This window comes from Euprymna scolopes, chromosome 19, assembly GCF_053919585.1.
Source record: "Euprymna scolopes isolate OS-2025 chromosome 19, ASM5391958v1, whole genome shotgun sequence".
Classification (NCBI taxonomy): Eukaryota; Metazoa; Mollusca; class Cephalopoda; order Sepiida; family Sepiolidae; genus Euprymna; species Euprymna scolopes.
This window is the reverse complement of record NC_136500.1, coordinates 49,922,449-49,946,336: the sequence shown is the minus strand read 5'-3', so window position 1 is coordinate 49,946,336 and position 23,888 is coordinate 49,922,449. Positions and strand designations below refer to the sequence as shown.

At 32.4% G+C, this 23,888-nt stretch overlaps 1 protein-coding gene across 1 annotated transcript in view; it reads right to left on the bottom strand.

Moving 5' to 3' along the window:
• Positions 1-22,853, bottom strand: part of LOC145303570 (puromycin-sensitive aminopeptidase-like) — an 82,448-nt gene extending 59,595 nt beyond the window's left edge. Inside the window, exons 1-2 of the mRNA XM_080145083.1 lie at positions 22,577-22,853; positions 21,998-22,154 (exon numbers count right to left, since the gene is read on the bottom strand). Of these exons, the coding sequence (XP_080001209.1) occupies positions 21,998-22,120 (123 nt within the window). The 5' untranslated portion in view covers positions 22,121-22,154; positions 22,577-22,853. The remainder of the gene's footprint in view (positions 1-21,997; positions 22,155-22,576) is intronic.
• Positions 22,854-23,888: the final 1,035 nt, after the last annotated feature.

Sequence of the window (23,888 nt, the reverse complement as noted above, 5' to 3'; positions counted from 1 at the left end):
CAGCAATATTACATACCTAATGTGCTTCAACAAGTCATATCTTTTTTATTTGTGCATCAATTTTTAAAAGAATTACATTGATGAAAAAAGAATAGAATAAGCATTCCAATGATGTTAATTTATTTTTCTTTTATGCGTTCAATGTTTTTATGTTCCAAGTTAAAAATAAAAAAAAAACGGTAAAAAATGATGACAGCAAAAAGGGAAACTGTTTTTTCAATGTTTACATTTCATACATTACATTTGGATACAAATGCGCGAGGTCAAATTTGGTTGGATATGGTTGAAATTTTACAGGCTATATAAGCATAGAAGTCCATCTCTACTGGATTTTGATTTTTATTTTTACGACCACAGGATGCATAGTTGCGACCAAGCAAAGTTGATGAAGAATATTTCAAAATTGATAAGATAAATCGGTATATATCATCCATTTTCATAGAGATAATAGTTTCAGAATTATTTTCATGTATAATATGTAAATATTTGATAATTATTAATTGTGAGGAAATTTCTTTAAAATGTTATTTTTTTAGAAAATCAAATCCGCTTAAAGGGAAACAGCTTGCTATGCGCTAACCATCGCTGTCAGCATATTAACGAGTTTGTATTCTCTTAAAAAATAGAAAACTTTTTTTCTGCTTTCAAATCGAAAGCAGAAAAAAAAGTTTCATCTTTTATTCTGAGTTTGTCAATTTAAAAAAATTATCAATATTTCAAATTTGATTTCCAAACAATATTTTGTTTTTAATGCTTTTAGTACACATGTACTAAAAGCGTTAAAAAAACAAAATGTACTTAATGTTTTTAGTGGTAAAAAAAAAACCCAAATATATAACAAATAAAAGGAACTTGTTCACATGCTACCATGCTGAAATAATATTTAGAAACCCATTCTTAACATGGGGAAGGAAGGGTGTTTTGTTAACTATTCTGTACTTTCACCTAACAATTAAATAAAATATATTTGTGAAACCTGAATGTATTTGTCAAGGCATTCTGAAGACCATTTTTTTGAATCTGTAAAACAAACCAGTTTTTTTTTTTTTAACTGAAGATATCTAAATAATAATAATTAGGTGGTTCAATAAAGAATTTCATTGTGATGCATTTTGTAAATTTTTATCTTGTTTCCACCTTAACATTCTTCTTTAAAATAACTATCTTTTAAGGTTTTCAGATATGCTGAAAACGAATATCGCATTTAAATTTTCTGCAAATAAGTAGCTTTCTGGATAATAAGCAATGTCATTTCTTATGTTATTGCCGGTGGTCATCTTAGTACATGCGTTTGCGCATAGTTTCTCGGAGTTACGTTTGTGTGCTCATGCACACCAAGATGGCCATCAATGATAACATAAGAAATAACATTGCTTGATATCTGGAAAACTACTTATTTGTAGAAAATTTAAATGCGATATTCGTTTTCAGCATACCCTAAAACATATAAACATAATTATTTTAAATGTTAAGGTGGAAACAAGGTAAAAAATTACTGTTTTATTTCGTTTTGTAAAACAACAGAATAGAAATGACAAAAATTACCATCAACTGGTGAATATATAGTTGTTATCAAGATTTCTGGTATCCTGGTACTGTGAAAGCTACATCAAGGATTCATGTAGAGTATGATTTATAGTTGCATTTCAGAAAATAGGGGTATATTTTGGGTCAGAGAGGATTTACAAAATTGAAAATTGGACTGGTCTCAAAATGCATGGTCGACCATGGGAATTTTCATCTTTTTTTTTCTGTGAGGGGAGTAGTAAATACCGGTCATGAATACTCTTTAGGCATTCGATGGCTACACCCAAGATTAGGCTCTCCTTTGGTGAGGAGGCAAGAAAATGCCTATTCTCAATAAAGCTAAATACCACTATAATACTTAGTTTTGTTCATGAATAGACACCCACTGTATGATAACATGTGCCAGTTTTAAAAAAATTGAAATTTGTACATCTGAATTTATAATTTTTTTTTTTTTTTTTACATGGGGGTCACCACTTATCAAGGCCTGGAAGCCACTCGGGGATAAGGGTTATTGCGTGTTCAGTAATCAATGGGATAGTATCGTAGTAATCGTTAGTATTGGAAATTTGATAGTGTTTTACTTAAGGGGGGGGCCCAATTCATCAGGAATTTGTTTATGTTGGACTTGAAGACATCCAAGTTGTAGTCAGGTGGGAAACAGGCAAACGGAAGAGAGTTCCACAGGCGTGCACTTCTAAGAAAGAAGTTTTGTTCATGAAATCTACATTTTGATTTAGGCACAGATGAAGAGTGGGGAAAATTACTAACAGTGGTTTCAGCTAGACGGGTGTTTTTCATGAAAGATTGGTGAGGGGGGGGCCAGAGATTGGAGCTCGGACGAACACTTGCCATGGAAATAACAATAAAACAAAGACAGGCTCGCAACGTCTCTTTTGTGGGAGAGAAGTTGCAGGGAAGAGAAAAGGGCATCCCCCACTAAGCCACAAAGTCTATTTTGTATTCTGTCAAGGCAGGATAGGCTGTTTTTAGCAGCTCCATCCCAGATGTGGCAGCAGTACTCCATCCTTGGATGTACTTGGCTTTTATACATATAGAGAATTGCATCAATATTGAGATATCTTCTGGAGCGGTAGAAGGATCCCACCATTTTCCCAGCAACCTGGGCAACAGACTTGATGTACGTGTTCCATTTCAGATCAGGAGTAAAGGTCAAAATCAGAAGCTTGTCAAAACATGGAGCATCCCCAAGACGAGAGCCATCCATTTCAATTGATGCCAGATGAGGATCAGAGCATTGAGGATGTAAAGATAAGAGCTTGGTTTTAGATGCATTAAAGGTAACTAGCCATCTTTTCCCCCACTGTACCACACGCTCAAGATCAGAGGAGAGAGAATCAGAGAGATCTTTGTCATTTACGGCTTATGGTAAAGAGATACATCAAATTTGAATGCATAATCTGAAAGAGCACACAATTTTATATAAGAGTACAGAGTTTCATGAGAATAGCTTGAAAAATAAATAAATGGTGGTGAAATTACCGAATTTCTTGAAATGTTGAGGTTCGTAATTTAGCCTACTTTTTCTAAAGAAAAAATGCCCACGGAAAAAAATAAATTTTGGCACTTAAAGTTCTCATAACTTTTGAACTACTGATGGTATTATCATAATTCAAACGGTTTTAAGCATCTTTTACATAGCTCTTTTAATGCAAGTTGATAAAATAACAATTATCTAAAAAGAAAAAATGTAATGCTAAATACTTTATATAGATTAATGAAATATTGAAATAAAAAAAAATTCTAATAGCATAAAAAAAAAACATTAAAAAAAACCCTATTCAAATTATAAAATTAAATCCACCAGCATCTATTTTCAATCCTTAAAAGTAAACAAGTCAGCAATTTTAATCTTTTAATAGATGGAAGAAAAAAAAATTGCTTTGTGACCTTTGAAAGTTGAAACGAATTTGGAAGCATTTACATTATTGAATAGAAAGGCATTTCTAGCATGAACAAGTGAAGCATGCATGGTCCTCCTTAAGTGCACAGTGAACGAGGCATAAAAAAAATGACTAAGTTCAGCCTTTGCACCCCTCCCCCCATTTAGGACATCAAATCCTGGTGAAATTGAACAAACGGTGCAATTTTAGGCCTTAACATATGTAAATTTGAGTTCTGCACCATGCAAAAAAAAAAAAAAGAAAGGATTAAGTCCATAAATTTACTTATCAAAATCCTACTTCAAAGTAAAAAAATACAAAAAACGTCGAGGCAACTCCAAGTAGTAAATAGAAAAATATTTAATTCTGATTCCATTATTTTGCAGGTAAATCATGCAATCTTTCTTTTCGTATACACTTTTTCAACATGTTTTACTTTGTAACAAAGTTATTTTCATGATTTAATGTATACCATGATATAAATTTTTTATTGAAAATCACTCCAAACAAGGCATAAAGCCACTTGATGTAAGAAGCTAAAAAGAACAAAAGATGATTATCACAATGACAAGCGGCGTCTATTGATCTTAGTCTTTAAAAGGTTATAGGTAGGAGGAAAACAATAAGCAGCAAGAGAGTTTTGCAAGTCTACAGTTCTTGAAAAGAAGCTAATGAAATAGGAAGCTGTACTACAATGAGGTATCAAAACAGCAAATTGATGGAGACCACTAGACTAACAAGTCAAATGAGCTGAAACAAAAGAAGCAGGGACTCGATCAGACAATTCTGAAGAACATTTGTCTAAATGGTATTTATGAATTCAAAACAGAAAGCAAGAAACAAAATGCTTAATGATTTGTCTACGCAGAGATTGTAGATTTGAATATGTTTTTTTTTTTTTAGCCGACTTCCAGTTAGTGTCGGATAATCAAGATAGAAATATGTATCTTTTGGTCATTTCTTTTTTTGTAGTTTTTTCATTTCATAAAAAGTTAGTTTGTAAGCTGTTTTTAATTGTGGGACATTTCTGAAAGGAAACACTTCACATTTGAAAACAAGTTCTTGATGAGTTGTCCTCATAAGCAATCGAATTTACCAAATTTCCACAACTTACAATTATGATATTGTCCCATTGACACTCAGTAACCCTTATCCTTGAGTGTCCTCCAGGACTTGATAAAGGGTGACTCCTTTATTAAAAAAGAAATAAAAAATAAAAATAAATTATATTCATTCTTGAATAAAACCCATGGAACAGACGAATCATCAAGCATTTTGTTTCTCCCTTTCCATTTTAAAATTTTAAATTCATATTGGCGGATTTTTAAATTCTTTTATTATCATTACTATTTATAAAAAAGCTAAGATTAGCAATATTATATCTGCGAAAGAGGGGTTGCTAAAGAAAATAAAGAGTGGGATTAATCAAATTATAGATACGCTTCCGATTCTTATAAAGAATCCTCAAACTGGACAGAAATTCACCAGCTCAAATATGACAGTAATACTGTGAGAAATTCCAGTTACAATGCCATTTCAATGTTTTAAGCCGCCTACGCACATTTCTTGTAGGCACCTTGTGATTGGTTAATTTGTTTGGGCCAAGATAATTACTTGGCGCCTTTTTTGTAAACATCCATTTTGTTTTTCAGTCTACCCAAACCTCCGGCAAGAGCGAGACTCACCAATAGTCAGCTCCGAGAAGAATGCCTTATCGAGAATGGAGTCGCAACAATTTCTTCATGTTATATCACCTAAATGTTTGGTGAAAAAGGACTTGAAATCTCTACAAGCTGAGACACCTTTATATTGTGCCGAAGATATCCCAATTAAAGGATGGCATCGTTTGAACATTTTCACGTTTATATCACCTAAATGTTTGAACTTTTTCAATTCAATTAGGGTCCTGCGGGACTCCATTTATGCCTAATTAAAGGCACCAGAGCTCTTGCCGAGAACACCATGAATTATCATGGACATTTTCAAAGGAAAACCATGCTACCACTCCAACGAAAGGAGTCAACTACTGGCTCCCAATTTGGGAGGCAAAACTGACCCACCGTTTTGCAACAACTGTACCTGGACCAATAACCTTTCTTTGATGTTATAACTGAATAAAATTTGAGTTTAAAAGGTATGGTTTTGTAATTGTGAAATTATTTTTTCCTCAGCCAGAGAGTATTGAGTTTGTGAGATTTATTTCTCACAATATTTAATATAAAGTCTAATCGTAGATTTGTAGAGATAAAGAATGGCTTCAGGTGTGAGAAACCAATTTTACAAGAAGCAGAAAGTGCAATGGACCTAATGTATGATTCCATAAGAAAGAAGTTTCAGAGTTTATTTCTTTTCAAGAACAGAGTCAGTCATGAGAATTTCAGGTAAAAAAAAGAGAAATAAAATGGGCATGCATACGATTTAGGTGTGTCTCAAGATAAAAAGTTCCACTAACTTCAGTAAATTTGTTGCATAGAAAAGTAATTATTTTTGGGGGGTAATTTTCAAATTTCCTTATTTTTTGGAGGTGGTAATTTACAATAACTTTATCAGATGAAATCATAGTAAAATGTTCAAGATGCCAGCTTTGATTTGCAAAAAGACTTAAAAATGTTTTCACTAAAACTTGGAATATTATTTTTCTAAATGATTAAAGGTTTGCAACAGCATGAAATTAGAGCCGTATTTACTATAATAGTTATAAAGATTTGTTATCTCAAGAAATACTTATTTAAAAGAAATTCCAGAGAAATATGCCTGAAATTTAACAAATTAAAATACTGTGTTTAGAGATAAGCAATAAATACAGAATAGTTTCAAGTTTTAATTTTTATTGGGGGGATATATTGTATGATTTTGGATGCACCCCACTAAATGTTAAGATTTACAATATATATATATATATATATATATATATATATATATATATAGATAGTTCAATTTCAATTATACGTCCCCATAATGGAACGTTGGAATGTGTCGTCAGTGATGTTTTGGCGTGGATCATGGAAATGATTTGGGTCTTTCAACATCAGACATTCCTCTCCGCACATGACCCGACCAGAAGTGATCGGTCTCTAGTCCACTCTCCATAAGTGTGCTTTCAGACACTGTTTAAATTGCGGCTGTACTCCACACAAAATCTTCCTGGCTTCTCGGATTGGCTGAATTCTAATTGTGCGCGTTTTAGTATACAAATAATATAGCAATGGAAGAAAAAAAACAAAAACTTAAGACAACCTAAGAAGAAGAATTACAAATAAATCCAATCCTTCCCAATAATAATAAAGGTGGATATATATATATGCATACGATCAACCACACATGCACAGATAGACATAGGCAAATCATCTTTGTAAAAAAAAAAAAAAAAAAAAAAAAAAGAACGAATAGCTAATTAAAAAAAAGAAAAAATAGTCTGTGGTTTATGTCAGCTCTTAATTCCCAGTCTGTTGATTGGGATAACCCTATTGGGTTTGTGCTTATTTTTCCAATAAGCTTCACGCAATGCTCTCACGAATTTTATAAATCCCGATTCAGGATTGAAAATGTTACCCTGTAATGTGGATCTAGCTATGGTGATTCAGAATTTGTCCAGAGATTGAGGTTAACGGGACTTGATAAAGTATCATTAAGTATCATACACTGCCCGTATCAGGAATCTTAATCTGGAGTCACCATTCCAGATTTCCGACCACTTAATTTGTCGGTTCATCATAGACTCCCACTTTGTCCATGCCCCTTGCTGCTTCAGCCCCACTATGACTGGCACACGTCTTTCTTCTTCATTATTCCTAACCTCTTGCAGCAGGTACGGTTTCCTATTTCCTTGGAGTGTGTGACGACTTTCTGATGGGAAGAACCCAAGGCGTGCGCGTCCAATAGCCACGGTCCCTATTAAGGCCTTTTCTTGAAGCCTTTCTTTCGCATCCTTAAATTCCTTAGCAGCATTCCATTTTTTCCCTGTGAAAACCACTATGCCTGCCTCAGCAACTTTTGGGTTTCTGGAGCACTCATACTGAATGGCCAACCTCACTTTTGTGACTTTATATTCCTCCAGAACACTTTTAAATGGAAGTTGTAATTTATTTGAGATTCCGTATAGCACTGCACTGCAGAGTGATCATGGTAAACCTAACCACCTGTGTAGACGAGCTGTAATTCTCCTCTCTATTGTTTCCACGATGGAGGTTGTAAATTCATATATTGTTAAGGGCCAGAGTAACTTGGGTAAAATAACGTGCTGATAAATCCAAGTTTTATAACGGTCAGGTAACCCAGACTTGTCCGCTTCAATAAGCCACCCTTCTAGATTCTACTTGGTCCTTTCTATTGCTACTGAATCCTTTAGGATGGCATCAAAACGCTTTCCTAAGCTCTTAACTGGATTTTGTTTTATCATAGAAATATATTCTCCAGAGAGCTTAAAGCATACATTTTCATCCGGTCTTCCTTTCTTCAACATTAGCGATCTAGATGCGTTGAAACTCATCCTTGCCCAGTCGATGAGTTCACTTATTCCTTTTAACAGCCACTTTGCCCCGAACGCAGAAGTTGCTGTTATGGTCATGTCATTCATGTGTGCATGTATTGGCAGCTGCCTCGACCCAGTTTTAGTGACTGGCCCACGGCATTCCTTTTCTGCCGTTTTTATTAGCAGGTTCATTAATAATGAGAATAGTGTTGCAGAAATGGTGCATCCTGTAATAATACCTCTTTCTAAGTCATGACAAGCTGAGGTAGAGGTCTTTATTATTGTTCTCATTTTGAAATCCTTATAATAATCCAATATTAAATTGGTGATTATTTTAGGAACGTGATAACGTTTTAGGGCTTCTTCCACCAATTATATATACATATACTTCAGAATAATTAAAAAAATTTTTTTTTTTATTTAACAATCAGTTGGTATGGAAACCTGTGATTATAAGATTTACAAAATATTACTGGCAGTAATATTCTATAGGTTTTACCATCTAAATAAGAACTGCTCGATATGCAAGATAGAGCAAATAAATTATATTGTGATTCAATGAATTTCAAAAAACCCTTATTGAAATGAAGTGGTTGAGTTTCATATCAAAGATTTTTATTATTCTAAGCAAGACAAAGAATACTTTTGAAAATTAATCTCCTTAACCTATAGGGTTTCGATATCTACCATCTCATCAGAGGAGAGAAAATATTAGCAAATATTTATAAAGATGTACCCTATTTGCTAAAGTCAGTGAGACATGGAAAGTCAAAGTCAAAATAATTAATTAGTCAGGAGTCCTGTAGCAAGAGGATTTGAAGAAAAGGATATGAAAATTGTAGATCCAGATTGCGTGGTAAAATCCATGCTGGACGTTCTTTACAGCAGTTGGGTAATAAGATCCAAGTTGTATACACTAGAATATGTACCCGGTGTTGCATCGGATTAAACATAAGGTTATTTAAAAAGAAAAAATGAAGTAAGAAAAAAAAAAGAAAAAGAGAAACTATGTATGTAAATATTGTTTTTTCTAAACAGTTCACTTCTTGTAAGCAAAAAAAAAAAAAAAAATACTCGAGTTGAGATCGAAACTAAAACCTAAAGACAGTCAAGTACGATAACCATTAGGCCAGCTTGACATTTTTTTCAAACCTACTTATTCTTAACACAATTTGAACAATTCGTACATGCGCAGTTGTAAAACAGTTGACAGACGGATAAAAATCCGATGCTCCACAAGTACCAACTTTTCAATTTTTACTCTTTAGCATATCTTTTTTCCGGATGAAGACCAATTAAATTTTTTTTTACATGCCTGAATACCCTATATACCAAATTTCAAGCCGGTAGATCAAAAATTTGTTGAGTATATAGGTTGAAAAGTGTCCTCTCTCTCTCACACACACACTAACTTTTATAGATATATAGACATAAAAAAAAAAAAAAATAATAAAATAATGCACTCAGATTACTCCTCCTGTTGTCTAGAATATATATTCCATAAGAAGTTCAATAATTTATGATTTTACCAAGCACAAATATTGATGTTCACGTGCATGCAAATTCTTTTAAAAATGTATTAACTCAAAATTTGATGTAGAACAATTCTTATTCTCCATCAATTTTTTTATCAAAGATATCTTAAAAGTTTTTCAAGGATACCTAAGAGTTTCAGAATGCACACTCCCTAATTGGTAAAATTTAGAAAAAATAATGGGCCCATGTTACACATCAGGTTGCCGAGAATATATTTCATTCCCAAATTCATAATCCGTTCAGTAGTTTACAATGCACATAGATATAAATATATACATATTTTATAAAGGACCCGTGACATATTGTAATAATCAATTCTAAATGACAATCTTCTGGAGGTTGAAGGTTACATCTTCAGCATAGGTGATACTAAGAATACAATTACAAATTACTCAGGACTTCTATCTGGTCATGCCTGATGGAACAAGAGCATGCTGCTAGGCCCGTGGATTAAATAAGGTGCTCTGTATAAAGTTCTGTACAGATTCCAGACTTAGAAGACTATTTTTTAAGGAGTGTAAAATTTGTATTTTCCTCCTGATTAAATAAAGGGTTATATTGAAACGGTTAGCTTTCAAAATTTAGTGACTAGTTGTCCAATTTTCCAAATCGTATAAAGGCAATTAATTTGCTTTCCGACTTTGTAGATTTTTCTTTTTTATGTTGCAAATACTAATTGTTTATTTTATATCAGAAGAAGTTGGAAAAAGAATGTTGGACTCTAAAAACATTCACACGTAAAGTTTATGAGCGAACGTAGTGTATAAATCTTCAACATCTTATGTGTTATTAATTTATTCATAAAAAAAAAAAAAAAAAGAAAGATACAATGCAAGTTGATCAAGACTCATTTAATACATTTTATATAATGAGATTTTTTATCCAATCTGTTTACGTTACAATATGGCATTTAATGATTTAAATAGGTGATGATGAAAAGAAAAAAAATTTGCTGCAACACAAAAAAAAAAAAAAAAAAAAAAAAAAAGGATAAGGAGACAAAGAAAAAATAGGGGTGCTTCTTTATTATTAGAATGAAATTCAGAAGTAATAATAAAAAAAAATTAGCTTTCATGTAAAAATAAAAAAAAGAAAAACAATGATATCCACATGATTGTCATGCCTCAATTAGTTCAATATTGCTGCATTATTAAATAAAACAAAACTTTTCAACCTTTATCGAAAAAAAAAAATGCTTTGCTATATTTTTGGGGTGCAGAATGTAAAAAAAAACAAAAAACAAGGGAAGTAATTCATAGTTTAGAATATTTTGAAAACTTCTCCAAAATTGACCTAAAATTTTTAAGTTTCCAGAAAATAACCTCCCCCCATTACAATATGAACTCTTCCGTTTATACTTTAGAAAAACTTTCAATTTTTGCTACTTTTCTTCAAAAACTATTTTTGGTAAATTTTTATGACGTGTCCCAGCGTATTATAAACACCGCAACCTCTCCACGTTAAAAATGGCTTTTGGAATAAACACCTCCCAACCTCGGTAGCCATTCTTAACACGAGGAGGTTGGTGAGGGGATTATTCCGAAAGCTGTTCTTAACATGAGGTAGTTGGGGGTCTTTATACTACACTGGGGCAGGTCGTAAAAAAATACCATATTTTCATTAATAATTAATTTACTACCTTATTTTTCATAATTTTTGGAAACGTTCATTATTGCAACGTAACAATTAAGTGGAGATCATTGGTTTTACTTGAAATTCAATATTCCGATTTTCACTCTAATAACGAAGCAGAGTGGAACGAAGAAAGGATTTTTAAACTTGAATGTAAACGGCTCTTTTAATGCCAAAAGGAGAAATGATGAAGACGCCTCACCTTCTATAGAAAAAGAAGGTTTTCATTTTTATCTCATGTTGTCGTCCCAAATTCTCTATGATAAGATCGAATAAATGTATGGAGACACGAATGAGTAAAATAATAATATATAAAACTAAAAGTCTAAACTTTAGAAGATTACGAAAGTAAATAATGCGAAAATTACCACTACCTAATTATTCAGTATTTTCTTAAATAATCAGAGAACTTTTCACAAAAACTAGTAAATCTTAATGCCAAACTTTCACAAACAAAAAGCACTCGTTTAGCTACAACAACTATCCAGCTTCACACACTCCATCTGTGCCTAAATCTAAACGCAAATTCCATTAACAAAGCTTCTTTCCTACAACTGCCCACCTGTGGAACTGTTCTGCTGACCTGTTTTTCAGCTGACTACAATATGGTCCGTCTTCAAGTCCAATGTAAACAAGTTCTTCTAACTATTAATACACTTGTTTCAGTAACTATCGTAAACTTATTAACCATTATCCTCGAGTGGCTTTTGCGCCTTGATAAATGGGAGTCCTATATATAAATATGTTAAAAAATATGACAGATTATTAGTATTATGCACATCTGTAGTGTTAGAAAATGGTATAGCAAAACTTTGCAAAATAAATTACCTGAGTGCAATGGGTGATGGTAGTCATACATGTTACGGAAAGAGTGAAAACGCTGCGACTTTTTCTTCATAATAATTGAGAGAAAAAAAAAAAAAAAAAAAAAAAAAAAAGCTGAAATATTTATTTACGTCACTTAAGTTTTCTAACACGAACCAATTTAAGGTAACAAAAAAAAAAAAAAAAAAAAAAAAAACGACAATTTTTTTTTTTAAATGACATTTTCTCCTATTTCCTGTAGTGCAGTATGTTTATATATTAACATACTGCACTACAGGAAATAGGAGAAAATGTCATTTTCTATATTATATTGTTTGTCTGTCCTTTCCACTTTTTCTCTAAAACTACAGTTTAATCTACCTAAAATTTTGCATGGACCTTTAGCATACTAAGTATTATGGTATCTCTTCAATGCACAGTTAAGGATTAATAGGGATTAGTATTTAATGCAAAGAATGAGCACAAATTTAACCATATTCATATTCAACCGTCAATTTGGCATTGGCATAAAGCACTCAATGGATTATAACTTTTGTATGTTTTTAAAGAGGTTAAAATGTTTAGTATTTTATATATTAGATAAGTTGCTTTTGTCTGTCTATATATTATACTATTAAAACTGTCGGTCTTGTTTGCTTGTCATCATGCACACTGGATGATGTCATCGTTTTGTGACGTCATCTACTGAAAGAAATGTGGGAATACAAAACTAAAGAATCTAAAATAATCAAACCAAAAAGATTGGGAAGGGAGATACTTTATAATGTTTAATGTACATGACCCATGATGATATAAATAGTCACGAGTGTCTACTAGATGAGCAGTCTAGATACCTGGTGGTCTAGTATAGTTCTAAAATTCTGTGGCTTTGTTTTTATTGCCTCCCCCATGAGGGGTGGGTTAGGCACATAAGATGAGTATAATGTTAGAGATATTTTCATTATATGGAAATTTAAATTTTAGTGACTTTACTTGAAAATTCAAAATGGCGTCATAAAAGATAAAAGGTAATTGCAACTTCTCTTCCAATTTTCAGATTTTGTAGTCATGCACAAATACATTTTATTTTCTTTTGATGGATTGGCAGTTGCTATTTCTTCTGAGGAATTAAAAGCAGAATGGATTCATTGATTGATATAATAAAAAGTGAAATAGAATTGAAAAAAAAAAAAAACCCCAACAAAAAACATTTCCACAGAAATATGTTTTTGGAGTATTCTGTCAACAATAAATTTACTCAAATTTTAATTTAGGTTTAATTTCTTTTCTTTCTTATATATTTTATTTGAAAATTGATGAGGTCATAAGCATGAATGGTAATTGCCAAAAGCCATTCATCTTTTATGAATCATAACAGATGATGATTCCTGTGAATTTGCATATTTGTTTGAAAATAACAGCGGCTAGCAGCTGTTTCTCCTTTATCAATCGATGTCAAAGTTAAGAAATTATACATTTAATATTTATAAAAATCAATTACATGATTAGATTCAAGAAAAGGCTTAAACTTGAGAAATCTTAAAAAATTTCAATTCAGGGAATTTTGCTTAATAAGTATCTAATGATTATGAATCCAATTTAATGCAAATCTGAAATATCTGATTTTTCAAAATGGAAGGTTGTACCCATATTACGCTCCTAAAAAATCTTTATAATACTCAAAAGTTTCTTAGAACTGCACGCCAGTGAAACTCTGCCGCTTGCCTGTTTCCCACCTGACTACAACTTGGATGTCTTCAAGTCCAACATAAACAAACTCCTGACAAACTGCCCCCCTTAAGCAAGACACTATCAAACCTCCAATACTAATGATTACTACAATACTATACTAATGATTACTACAATATTATCTCATTGATTACTGTACACGCAATAACCCTTATCCCTGAGTGGCCTTCGGGCCTTGATAAGTGGTGATCCCCATGTAAAAAAAGAAAAAAAAAAAAGAAACTGAAATTTTGGGAATATTTATTAATATATTATATATTAATAATTAACTTATTAATATAATATTATATATAAGTCTCATACTTATTGTTAAAAATTTCACAAAAATTGGAATTTCCATGAAAGATGCCATCCTCCACTCTGCCTCTTTGTACCCCCCCCCAAAAGAAAAACCACTACATTAAACTAAATAAAACTCACATTATTCAATCTTATACCAAAATTCATAATGATTGGTTAATCAGTTTAAGAACGCATCCTGTATATAAAAACACATAAAAACGTATATAAGTAGGTGACTTTAAGTAGCTACTGATCCAACATGGTCACAGGTGACCTAGTTTTATTTAAACAGTTTATTTATTACATAAAGTTGGGTTGTCATGTTCAAAGTACAGCAGCACAAAATGCTCACTACTTTGGTGTTTAAGGTGATTTGTGAACCCAAACATTAAACAAATCAGCATTGTGTGCTATCATAAACTAGACACAAACATGAAATAATACCATTGAAACATAAAAACTACTTTTTTTTATGTTTAAAAAATTTTCAGATGAGGATTGATAATTTGAATTATTTTATTGCTCAAACTACTGCTATTGTTTTTCAGGAACGAGAGTAGCCATGGGTTAAAAAAAAAAAAAAAAAAAAAAGTTGAAATCGAGATGACTTTCACTTCCTGAAAAATGTATGTGATGAAAGAGCGCAGTAAAAAAAACAAAAAAAAAAAACTTTTTCTTAAATAACTCCAATGAGTTTTAACTATGAAAGTAAAAAATTAAGAGAAAAACACCTAGTGCAGATGTGGGAAGGAACAGAAAGTCATTCTTTAATAAAACAAAAGTTGTTTAAATCCCCTACTTCCTTGCTTGAAATATTTTTTTTGCAGTTCACACACCATGCTATTGTTTTTTTGTTAGATAGGATTTTTAAGTTAAATTCAATTTTTATGGTATCTTGTTTATTAAAAAAGTGTATAATAATCCTATATTAATTATTATAATAATCCTATATTAAGAATGGCTTTCTAAATAACATTATTTCAGCATAGTCCATAAACTGCATAGGTACTAATATGTTAGCCTCTGCAGCAAAAAATGAACATTTTCAAGTTTTAGAGGATGTTCATAAGAGGGAAAATTAGCCTTTTCTAATAAAAGCGGATTTCGTTCAAACACCTGAGAAGTTGTGGCTCAATCAATTTATGTGGAATTCTGTTTCTGGATTAAAAAAAAAAATGAAAGCATTGTTGTTCTATCATGCATCATCAAGTAGAAGTCTCAAGTTTTATTATATTTTACTGTGGATTCAACCTTCAGTGTCTGAAGGTCAAAGGTTTCATCCTTAGTATAAGTGATGCCAAGAATTAGTGATGGGACTTTCCAATATTTTTCAATTTTGATACAATTACTGATTCCATACTAAATTCCCAATTATGATGCAATTCCGATTTTTTTTATTTTTTTTTTATAAATCTCTAAATATTTAATAATAGAGTTATTATTTATTCCTGATTACTATAAAAAACAAACAAAAAAAACATGTTAAATGTGAAGATGTTTTCTGAAACATAAAAATACACTTGGGTGGGGATGATTTATAGATTTTAGATTGACTGATAGTTTTAGATCAATAAATATTTATTATTTTATCAATACTACCAGCAGTGGAAGATTTTGTTTTAAACAAAATAAACAAAAAACAAAACAACAGAATTATTTAGGCATCAGAAAATAGGCACAATTTTTTTTCAGATTCTGATACCACCAAAACTTCTTATTTTTCCCATTCCAATAAATCATCCCAACATTAAGAATATAATAAACATTTCTTTTTTTTTGAGTGTATGACTACTGTGATACTTGCACTATAAATTGAACTATTTAGAAAATAATCACACTTCGTTTATAATGGGATTAGTTTTAAGAAACATTTTGACTGAGCACCAATTTATCAGATTCATGTATGCAAATTCTCCATTAAAAATTAAAAAAAAAAATTCAGTGTTCACACTAATATTTATATAAAATAATGTCTTAATTAGTAAAATTAAATAGTGAAAAAAAAAGCAAAATAAAACATCTCAAACAGGAAAGTCTAAAAAAGAAAATATTTTACATGAATATTAGGCATATTTTCATACTACGTATACATTTACTCCCATAAATGTGTCTTTTTCTATTTATTTAAAAAGAAAATACAACTTTGTTATATGTGGTTTGAGATCTAGCTAATTTGCATATTCTTTTAAACATTCGTGATTTGAGCAAAAACAACAACAACAAAAAAAAAAGTGGTAGTAGGCAGGCAGGCTCAAACCTGTACCATGAAGGAGGAAAAGAATGTGAAAAAAAGAAAAAAAAGTGACGTCTTTGCTGTTGTGTCCATTGCCAAACTGGAAGTGGCGAAGGTTTAAATTAAGGCTAGTCAATCGAAAAGAAGGGATGACTTTCGAAAATATCAGCAAAAAGCGACCCCTCCTTGTAGAAAAGTGCCCAGTTGAGGGTGAAGGAATTAATGTTTTTAGCCAATTTTTTAATATTTGTCGTCCGAGGAGTCGAGCTTCAAAATGATACCGATCTTGTGAAAATCCGTTGCCTCTGTCGAAAGTTTTAGGCAAACATGCATACATGTAAACAGACAGATGAGATTTATATCACAGACTAGCCTGGGTGCCCAGTGTTGCCAGAGTTTTTAGAGCTGTGTGTTGAGCAAAGCAAAAAAAAAAAGAAATTCTAGTAGGAAGGCAGGCTCGAACCCGTACCGCAATGGAGGAAATGAAAAAAAAAAAAAAAATGTGACGTCTTTGCTGTTGTGCCCATTGCCAAACCGGAAGTGACAAATGTTTAAATTAAGGCTGGTCAATTGAACAGGGGGTTAACTTTCGAAAATATTGGCGAAAAAAGCGACCCCTCCCTGTAGAAAAGTGCCCAATGTTTTTAGCCAATTTTTCGATATTTGTTGTCCGAAGGGTCGATCTTCAAAATGATACCGATTTTGTGAAAATCGGTCACCTCTGTTGAAAATTTTAGGCAGACATACAAACATACATTTAAACCGACAGGTGAGATTTATATTATAGAATACATGTAATTATATTCATGCAGATATTCTACATGATTTATACTTGTATAATATTTGCGTAAAAAGGTTATAGTAGACACAAACTTCTGTCTATATATACCCAGCGTTGCATGGGTGTTTGTAGGCATGTGTTGGGGGAAGGGGTAAAAAAAAGTTTTGGTAATTTATTATGTCTAAACTTTTACCCACCATCTTATGTAACTTTTGAATGCCGTTACAGACATTTATCCATTATAATAAAATCCTATCTTACTTCCTATGAGTGACAAGATCACAATTGCCAAGACCGATAGACAAAATAGTTTGTATTTTCCTCTCTACTTTCAAAGTCCTTCCACTCTCCCAGTAAGGACTGGGTAAATATATATCTATATCGACCTGACACCCTTATTAACTGGATTAAACACTTAGATACCTACAACTACTGTTGCTCTTCACTATTTGAAAATAATGATTTCTCCCCAATAACATTCCGCCTATTCTCATTGGCTGCAACCATGAAACTATTATTCCGGAGTGTACACAAACATACAAAAAAAAAACAAAAAAAAAAACAAACACTGCAGTCCTTATTCAATAGAGCCGATCAATTGCCATGCATTGTTTTAAATCATTTATACTTTACTATGGTCGCTTTTCCTTTATTTTTACAGACTGACAAAAATTAACCATAACATTTAGTTAAGTTACACATGCCATTACACATGCAACAAAAATATTGTGGTGATGGTCTCAAAGTACGTGTTCAATTCAGTAGAGCATTATAATTAAAAACTGATCCCCGATGATAAAAATCATAAATTGTTTTTTTTTTTTTTTTTTACTTCCCTTTCTGTCAAATAATTTATGCCGCTAAAATACAAATTTCCCCTTTATTACATTGCCTACAGATATACTTATTGGTTATATATTGGCTTTTTTTTCTTTACTATAGTTGTTTTTTGTTTAGTTCTCTTTTCAGAACTCCTTTTCCACACTGCTCAGACATTAACTTTTTTTTTTTTTTTTTTTACAAAGTTCACTATTTCCTTTACTCTGACGACTTCTATAGGTTTTAAACTATGCTGAATAAGACAATGTATTTTATCTTTGGCAGAAACAAGTAGTTATTGAAATATAATGACATGTAATTCAGTGTTCTATGCACGCGTGATAAAAAAGTTTACTTCTCTCGGCACGACACTGCCACCCACCCCCAATTTTTTTTTTTTTTTTTTTGGTTTATAGTCTTTACGGGTGGGTATGCTGACAACATATATCAAGGTTGAACTTGGGGCAAGTACTTGGACAGTCTCCCTCTCCTCATAAAATGGGTTGTCTATTCCAAAAGTCGTTCTTACCATGGCAAGGTTGGTCGTGTCTATTCCATACAACGTTCTTAACATGAGGAGGTTAGGGGCGTCTATTCCAAAACCTGTTCTTAACATTAGGACGTTGGGGATTGGCCACCACTAACAACAACTGTAGTTTAATATTTTACGAGGAGGAGGCATGCTTCCACAGGGCAACGCTGGTTAATGGGTCCTGCTAGTATAATAAATACGATATATACATTAATCAAAATATATTTAAATGTATTTTACGATAGGGCAATGCCGGACAGCCTGCTTAAGCGAGGAATTTTAATTGACAGCCAGACATTAAAGCAAATGACAATAGCGTTAAAAGAGATGTTTGCTGAAAATAAGAGAAAAAAAAAAAGGGAAAACGTATAAATCGATATAAAAGAAAAAAAAAGAAAACGACTCATGGAAACAAAGTGAAGGCAGTGGGGAGGGGGCTGATTTTCTTTCCCTTAATTCTAAGGCAATCTTGTATCGTAATTTTTGTATGACGGAATGGATAAACACAAATACACATTTCTCTTTATTATACAGTAAATAACTTGCTGCTTAATGTTTAAATGCTGATTCAGTTTGCTTAATTAAAAAAAATATTAATGAATCAATATTTAGTAAGGCCAAAAGCTATTCGAAGATATGATTTCCATCATCGTCGAAATTCCGAAGAAAGCCCTATAAAAGGGATTATTTTGGTTAAACATTAATCGAAAAATTCGGTTTTAAGTTTAGCGCATTCCGAATGCGCTAAACTTAAAACTGAACTCCTTGCTAAAAAGCAATTTCTTTAAAAAATATTCTTTTTTATAATCTGAAGATTTATTGCTTCGTCGATAAAAAACAAATTCCAATAATAAGCATTTTCAAGGAGTACGTCGTCAACAGCCGACAATTGTTTTTATTTTGGTTGCCTTGGTAACCGTTATAACAATTTCGAGTTGTTCAAATAATTATCAGATTATTTAATTTCGTGATAATTTCAGAGTTTATGGTTGACGTTGACAACAATTGGATCTTGATCTACGTATTCATATTATTTATATTTAAAAAAGATCCATCTAAACACAGTACTTCACATTAACTGATTGCATATAATATTTATATTCTTACTACAATAACCATTCGGTACTAGTGCACTTATTGATCCGTGCTGAAATAACATTATTTAAAAAGCCATTGTTAACATGGGGAGAGTGTTTTGTATCTATTCTGTACTTTATTTAACCTTACAATTGAATAAAAAAAACCCAAAAACAAAAAAAAAAAAAAACTTTAATCAAACTTGGAAAATTTACTGTCGGGCTGTTTAATACTCCCCCCCCCCCTCGTCTTAAAAAAGTTAAATTTCAATTCCCTTTTTTGGGTTAACTAGCATATGGATAAAAAATTTAGGTACTTGTAAATAATGGACACACAGAGGATTTCAGTTCTTATGGAGTTAATTCCAAGTAATAAAGGAAAATTAAAAAGTCAGTACCGAAATGCCCGAAGCAATTTACGATTTGAATGCTGCGGGGGGGGGGGGAGAAAGAAAAAAATGAAGGGAGATGACATTAAGCATACTAAAGAGATAGGGTACTTATGCAGTTTATGAAACGTAATGAAATAATACTATAGAAACTCATTCTTAATATGGAGATGGAGTGGGGGGAGGGTTTGTTAACTATTCTGTACTTTCTCCTAATAATTTAATAAACGAATGACATCGTAGCAAGTTGAATTTAACTTTAAAATCAGTTCGAAAAAAAAACAAACAAAAAAAACAAAACAAAAAAAAAACAAAAAAACACTAAACTGCAAAGCATCGATTCTAGATATTTTTTACGCAAATATGCTACAAATGAATAGGTAAACGAATTTTTTTTTTACCTCAATAATTCGATTACAAAGAAATAATCGATGTGTAATATTATCAAAGTTAAGTATAGGCGACAAACGTGCAAGATAGTCTGATAAGTTGTTTTAAAAGAATGTCCAAATTATTTTGAACTACCTATTTTATTTATATATTGTTTGGTACTTATGCTGACTAACATTATTTAGAAACTCATTCTTAACACGCCGGAAAGGTGGGTGTTTTTTTTTTTTTTTTTTTTTTTTTTTTTTTTAACTATTTTGTACTTTCACCTTAAAATTTAATAAATAAAAAGGTGTTTGTCGACAAATTGATGGTGCTCATGCAGAGAGTGATCCGTGCTGAAATAATAACGTTATTATTTAAAAAGCCATTCTTAACATGGGGAGGGAAGGGTGTTTTGTACATATTCTGTACTTTAACTTTACAATTGAATAATAATAATAATAAAAAAAAAAAACATCATAAAACGTGGAAATACGGTTTAAAAAATAGCGCGGATCGGATCACTCTTTGCATTAGCACCAAATCGATTTTTTAAATATGTCATTTTAAGCAAAAACAATATTACGTACGTACTTAATTATCATGTCGAAAATAGTAATATATCCAAAAATCACGAAATTTCATCGAGTAGAACTGCGATTGCGTTTTTAGTAAAAAAATAGCCCATATCGCTGCTACAGATAACAAATATTGCCGTCATGAACAAGTAATCTAAAATATTCGTTCCTAGTTATGTCCCCTGTGTGAACTCTTCACTGTCTACTTTATAAAAGAAAACTGCAATTTTACCCAATTTTCAATAAAAATTACTTTTAATTATAAATAACTTTCTACTCGATAATCTTTCGTAATTTTTGGATATATTACTATTTTCGGAATGACCAATTAAGTACATAATATTGTTTTCGTTTAAAACGACATATTTAAGAAAATCTATCTAGTAATAGGTACGTACTGCGTGGCGTGCGTGCGCCCTTTTTTCTTACCTGCAACCTCTCTCCCACAGAAGAGACGTTGCCAGCCTCTCTGTTCTACCACTATTTTCATGGTAAGTGTTCGTCTGAAGTCCAAACTATGGCCCCACCCTTGCCAAACTCCCCTCCTCCCCCCAAAAAACAACACTCGACTAGCTAAAACCACTATATATGATTTTCCTCACTATCTGTGCCTAAATGTAGACGCAGATTCTATCTATGAACAAAGCTTCTTTCCCAAAACTGCCCGCCTTTAGAACACTGTTCCGCTGGTATGCTTCCCGGCTGAATACAACATGGTAGCCTTCAAATCTACTGTAAACAAATTCCTGTTAAGTCGTCCTCATAAATAATCAAATTCCACCCAATTTACGTCATTAAAGATTACTTCAGTAACTTCACTACCACATTAGTAACGTGGTATTGTGGTAGTGAAGTAAGTACTGGCACATTACATTTATTAACTCTTATCCTCGAGTGGCTTTCGAGCCTTGATAAGCTGTACCTCCGCCCCCGTTATGATTTTTTTACTGGTTTCATTCAGGTGTCACTATTGTTTTTCAGAATTTTAAAGAGTCGGATATCCACAGGGCAACCAAATGAAGGTTACCCTAACTGAAGTTTACGGACCGCGTTTTTTTTTTTTGTTTTTTTTTCTATATAGATAGGATTTTAGAGTTACATTCAGTTTTTACGGTATCTTTCGTTTATTTTGCTAGGGGGAAAGTACAGAATAGTTAACAGGACTTCCTTCTCCCCGTTAAGAACTTTCTTAATAATAACGTTATTATTTCAGCACGGTCCGTAAACTGCAAAAGTACAGAAAAGTGATGCAATAATTCAGACAAAACTGAAACACTGCACACTGCACATCTTACAGTGAAGTCTTACTTACAGTAACTTCGATTTCGCCATGACCAGTGAAGATGAACGTTTGAAGATCAGGATGAAACTGCAGCGCGTAATTCACGGGGATGACAGATTTGGGGAGATGTTGGAATGATCGTTTCTCCGGCATTTTTAAATTTTTTTTTATCTCTTTTGACGACGATCTGTGTTGAAAAAATGAAAATGAAATAAAATAACCAAATAAACGAATTATTGGAATGACAGTTGCCATGAGGTATTAAACATAAAAAAATTTAAAGGAGAAAAAAAACTTGTAGAATGTTATAAAATCGCATACTTTAATTATTGTCAATAAAATTTAAGAATATATCTTTTCATTTGTAAATTTCAACTATCACAAAAGCCGGGCTTTTCTTAGTAGCCGGCAACTTTAAGAGTCGGTTACTATACTTAAATTAAAATTATAACTCGGTGCCAGTTTTTCCTTTACAAGTTACTGATATTTGTTTTTCAAAAAGTAGGTTCTTTTTTTTTTTTTTTTTTTTACGAATTTTTATTTTTTTTGGTTAAAACGTACACGTTACTACACATTTAGTATGTTATAAAAAAATTTAAAGATTCTTACAAAGTCCGCCAGCAATCAAAACTGTGTTAGTACTATTCACAATGAAACCTTGTCATCGATTGACACGTGACCGAGTTTTACTTCCGGTGGCGTTTAAGACCGGGTTCCCTGACCGGAGTTGTGAAGCCAAAACTAGTAATGACAAAGAAATCCTGATTAACCTGTGTAAAAATCAACTTTGTAAGCTGTGGGGGAAAAAATCGTCGTGAATAATTTTATGCTTACATTTTTTAAATATATATACAGATATACAACGGAAAACTCTTTAATTTATATTAACGGGAGGAGGGGGTAGTAGTAGTAGTAGTAGTAGTGTGTTGAAAACAATTTGTTAGATACAAAAATTAAACGTGAATTTGGGTGCGTATCTTAGTGTGTGTGTGTCTGATATATGATTATGTGTGTCATAACATACACACATATATGATATTATTGGACACACGCATATATATATATATATATATATATATATATATATATATATATATATATATATATATATAATATATTTGTAGTCATCGACATACAGTCCTGTTTCGTTGTATCACAACTTATCAGTGCCGCTAGACTAAGCATCTCCCAAGCCAAGGATTGAACCTAGAACCGTTGTGTTGACAGTCGGCAGTTCTCCCACTCGACCATGGAATCGACACCCGTAAATAAAAAATAAAAAATAAAAATCCCTAGCCGCGTAGGATGGTGTCTAGTAGACATTCAATTTCTCTCTTCAATTATATATATACTACAGAGAAATTGAATGTCTACTAGACACCATCCTACGCGGCTAGGGATTTTTATCCTGGGCCCCCCAAATCCACAGATTAGGCTATTCCTTTAATAACCTTGGTCCCTGTTTTAGTTCTGTGCAATTATAGGAGGTCCACCTTTCCAAGCTTTCCTTTCTCTCTTTGAGAAGGTTTAGATTAGTGCTAATCGTCTGAGGCGCCCTCACCGGGAATGCTGACGGCGCTGCCCAGGCACTCTTTGCAGGTTAGAGTGCCCCTCCTCGGGGGCCCTGTCTTCTCAATCTTACCTTCTAATCCTGGTTCTTACAGAACTAGAGAAAGCCTGCTAGACACCATCCTTAGGTGTCTTCGGTCTCTATATACGGGTTTGTGAGAAATCCTGACATGAGGATATTTCTTATTAGAGGTAAACTCTGATCAAATATTGAAAAAAAAAAAATGGTGTGCTGTCTCCTCAGGCCATCCAGCACGTCGCCCAGGTTGTGGAGCCCCCCCCCCCCATTAATGGACGGTAGCTTTTAATAAAAAAATAAAAAGCCATTGACAATGAAGAAATCATATAACAA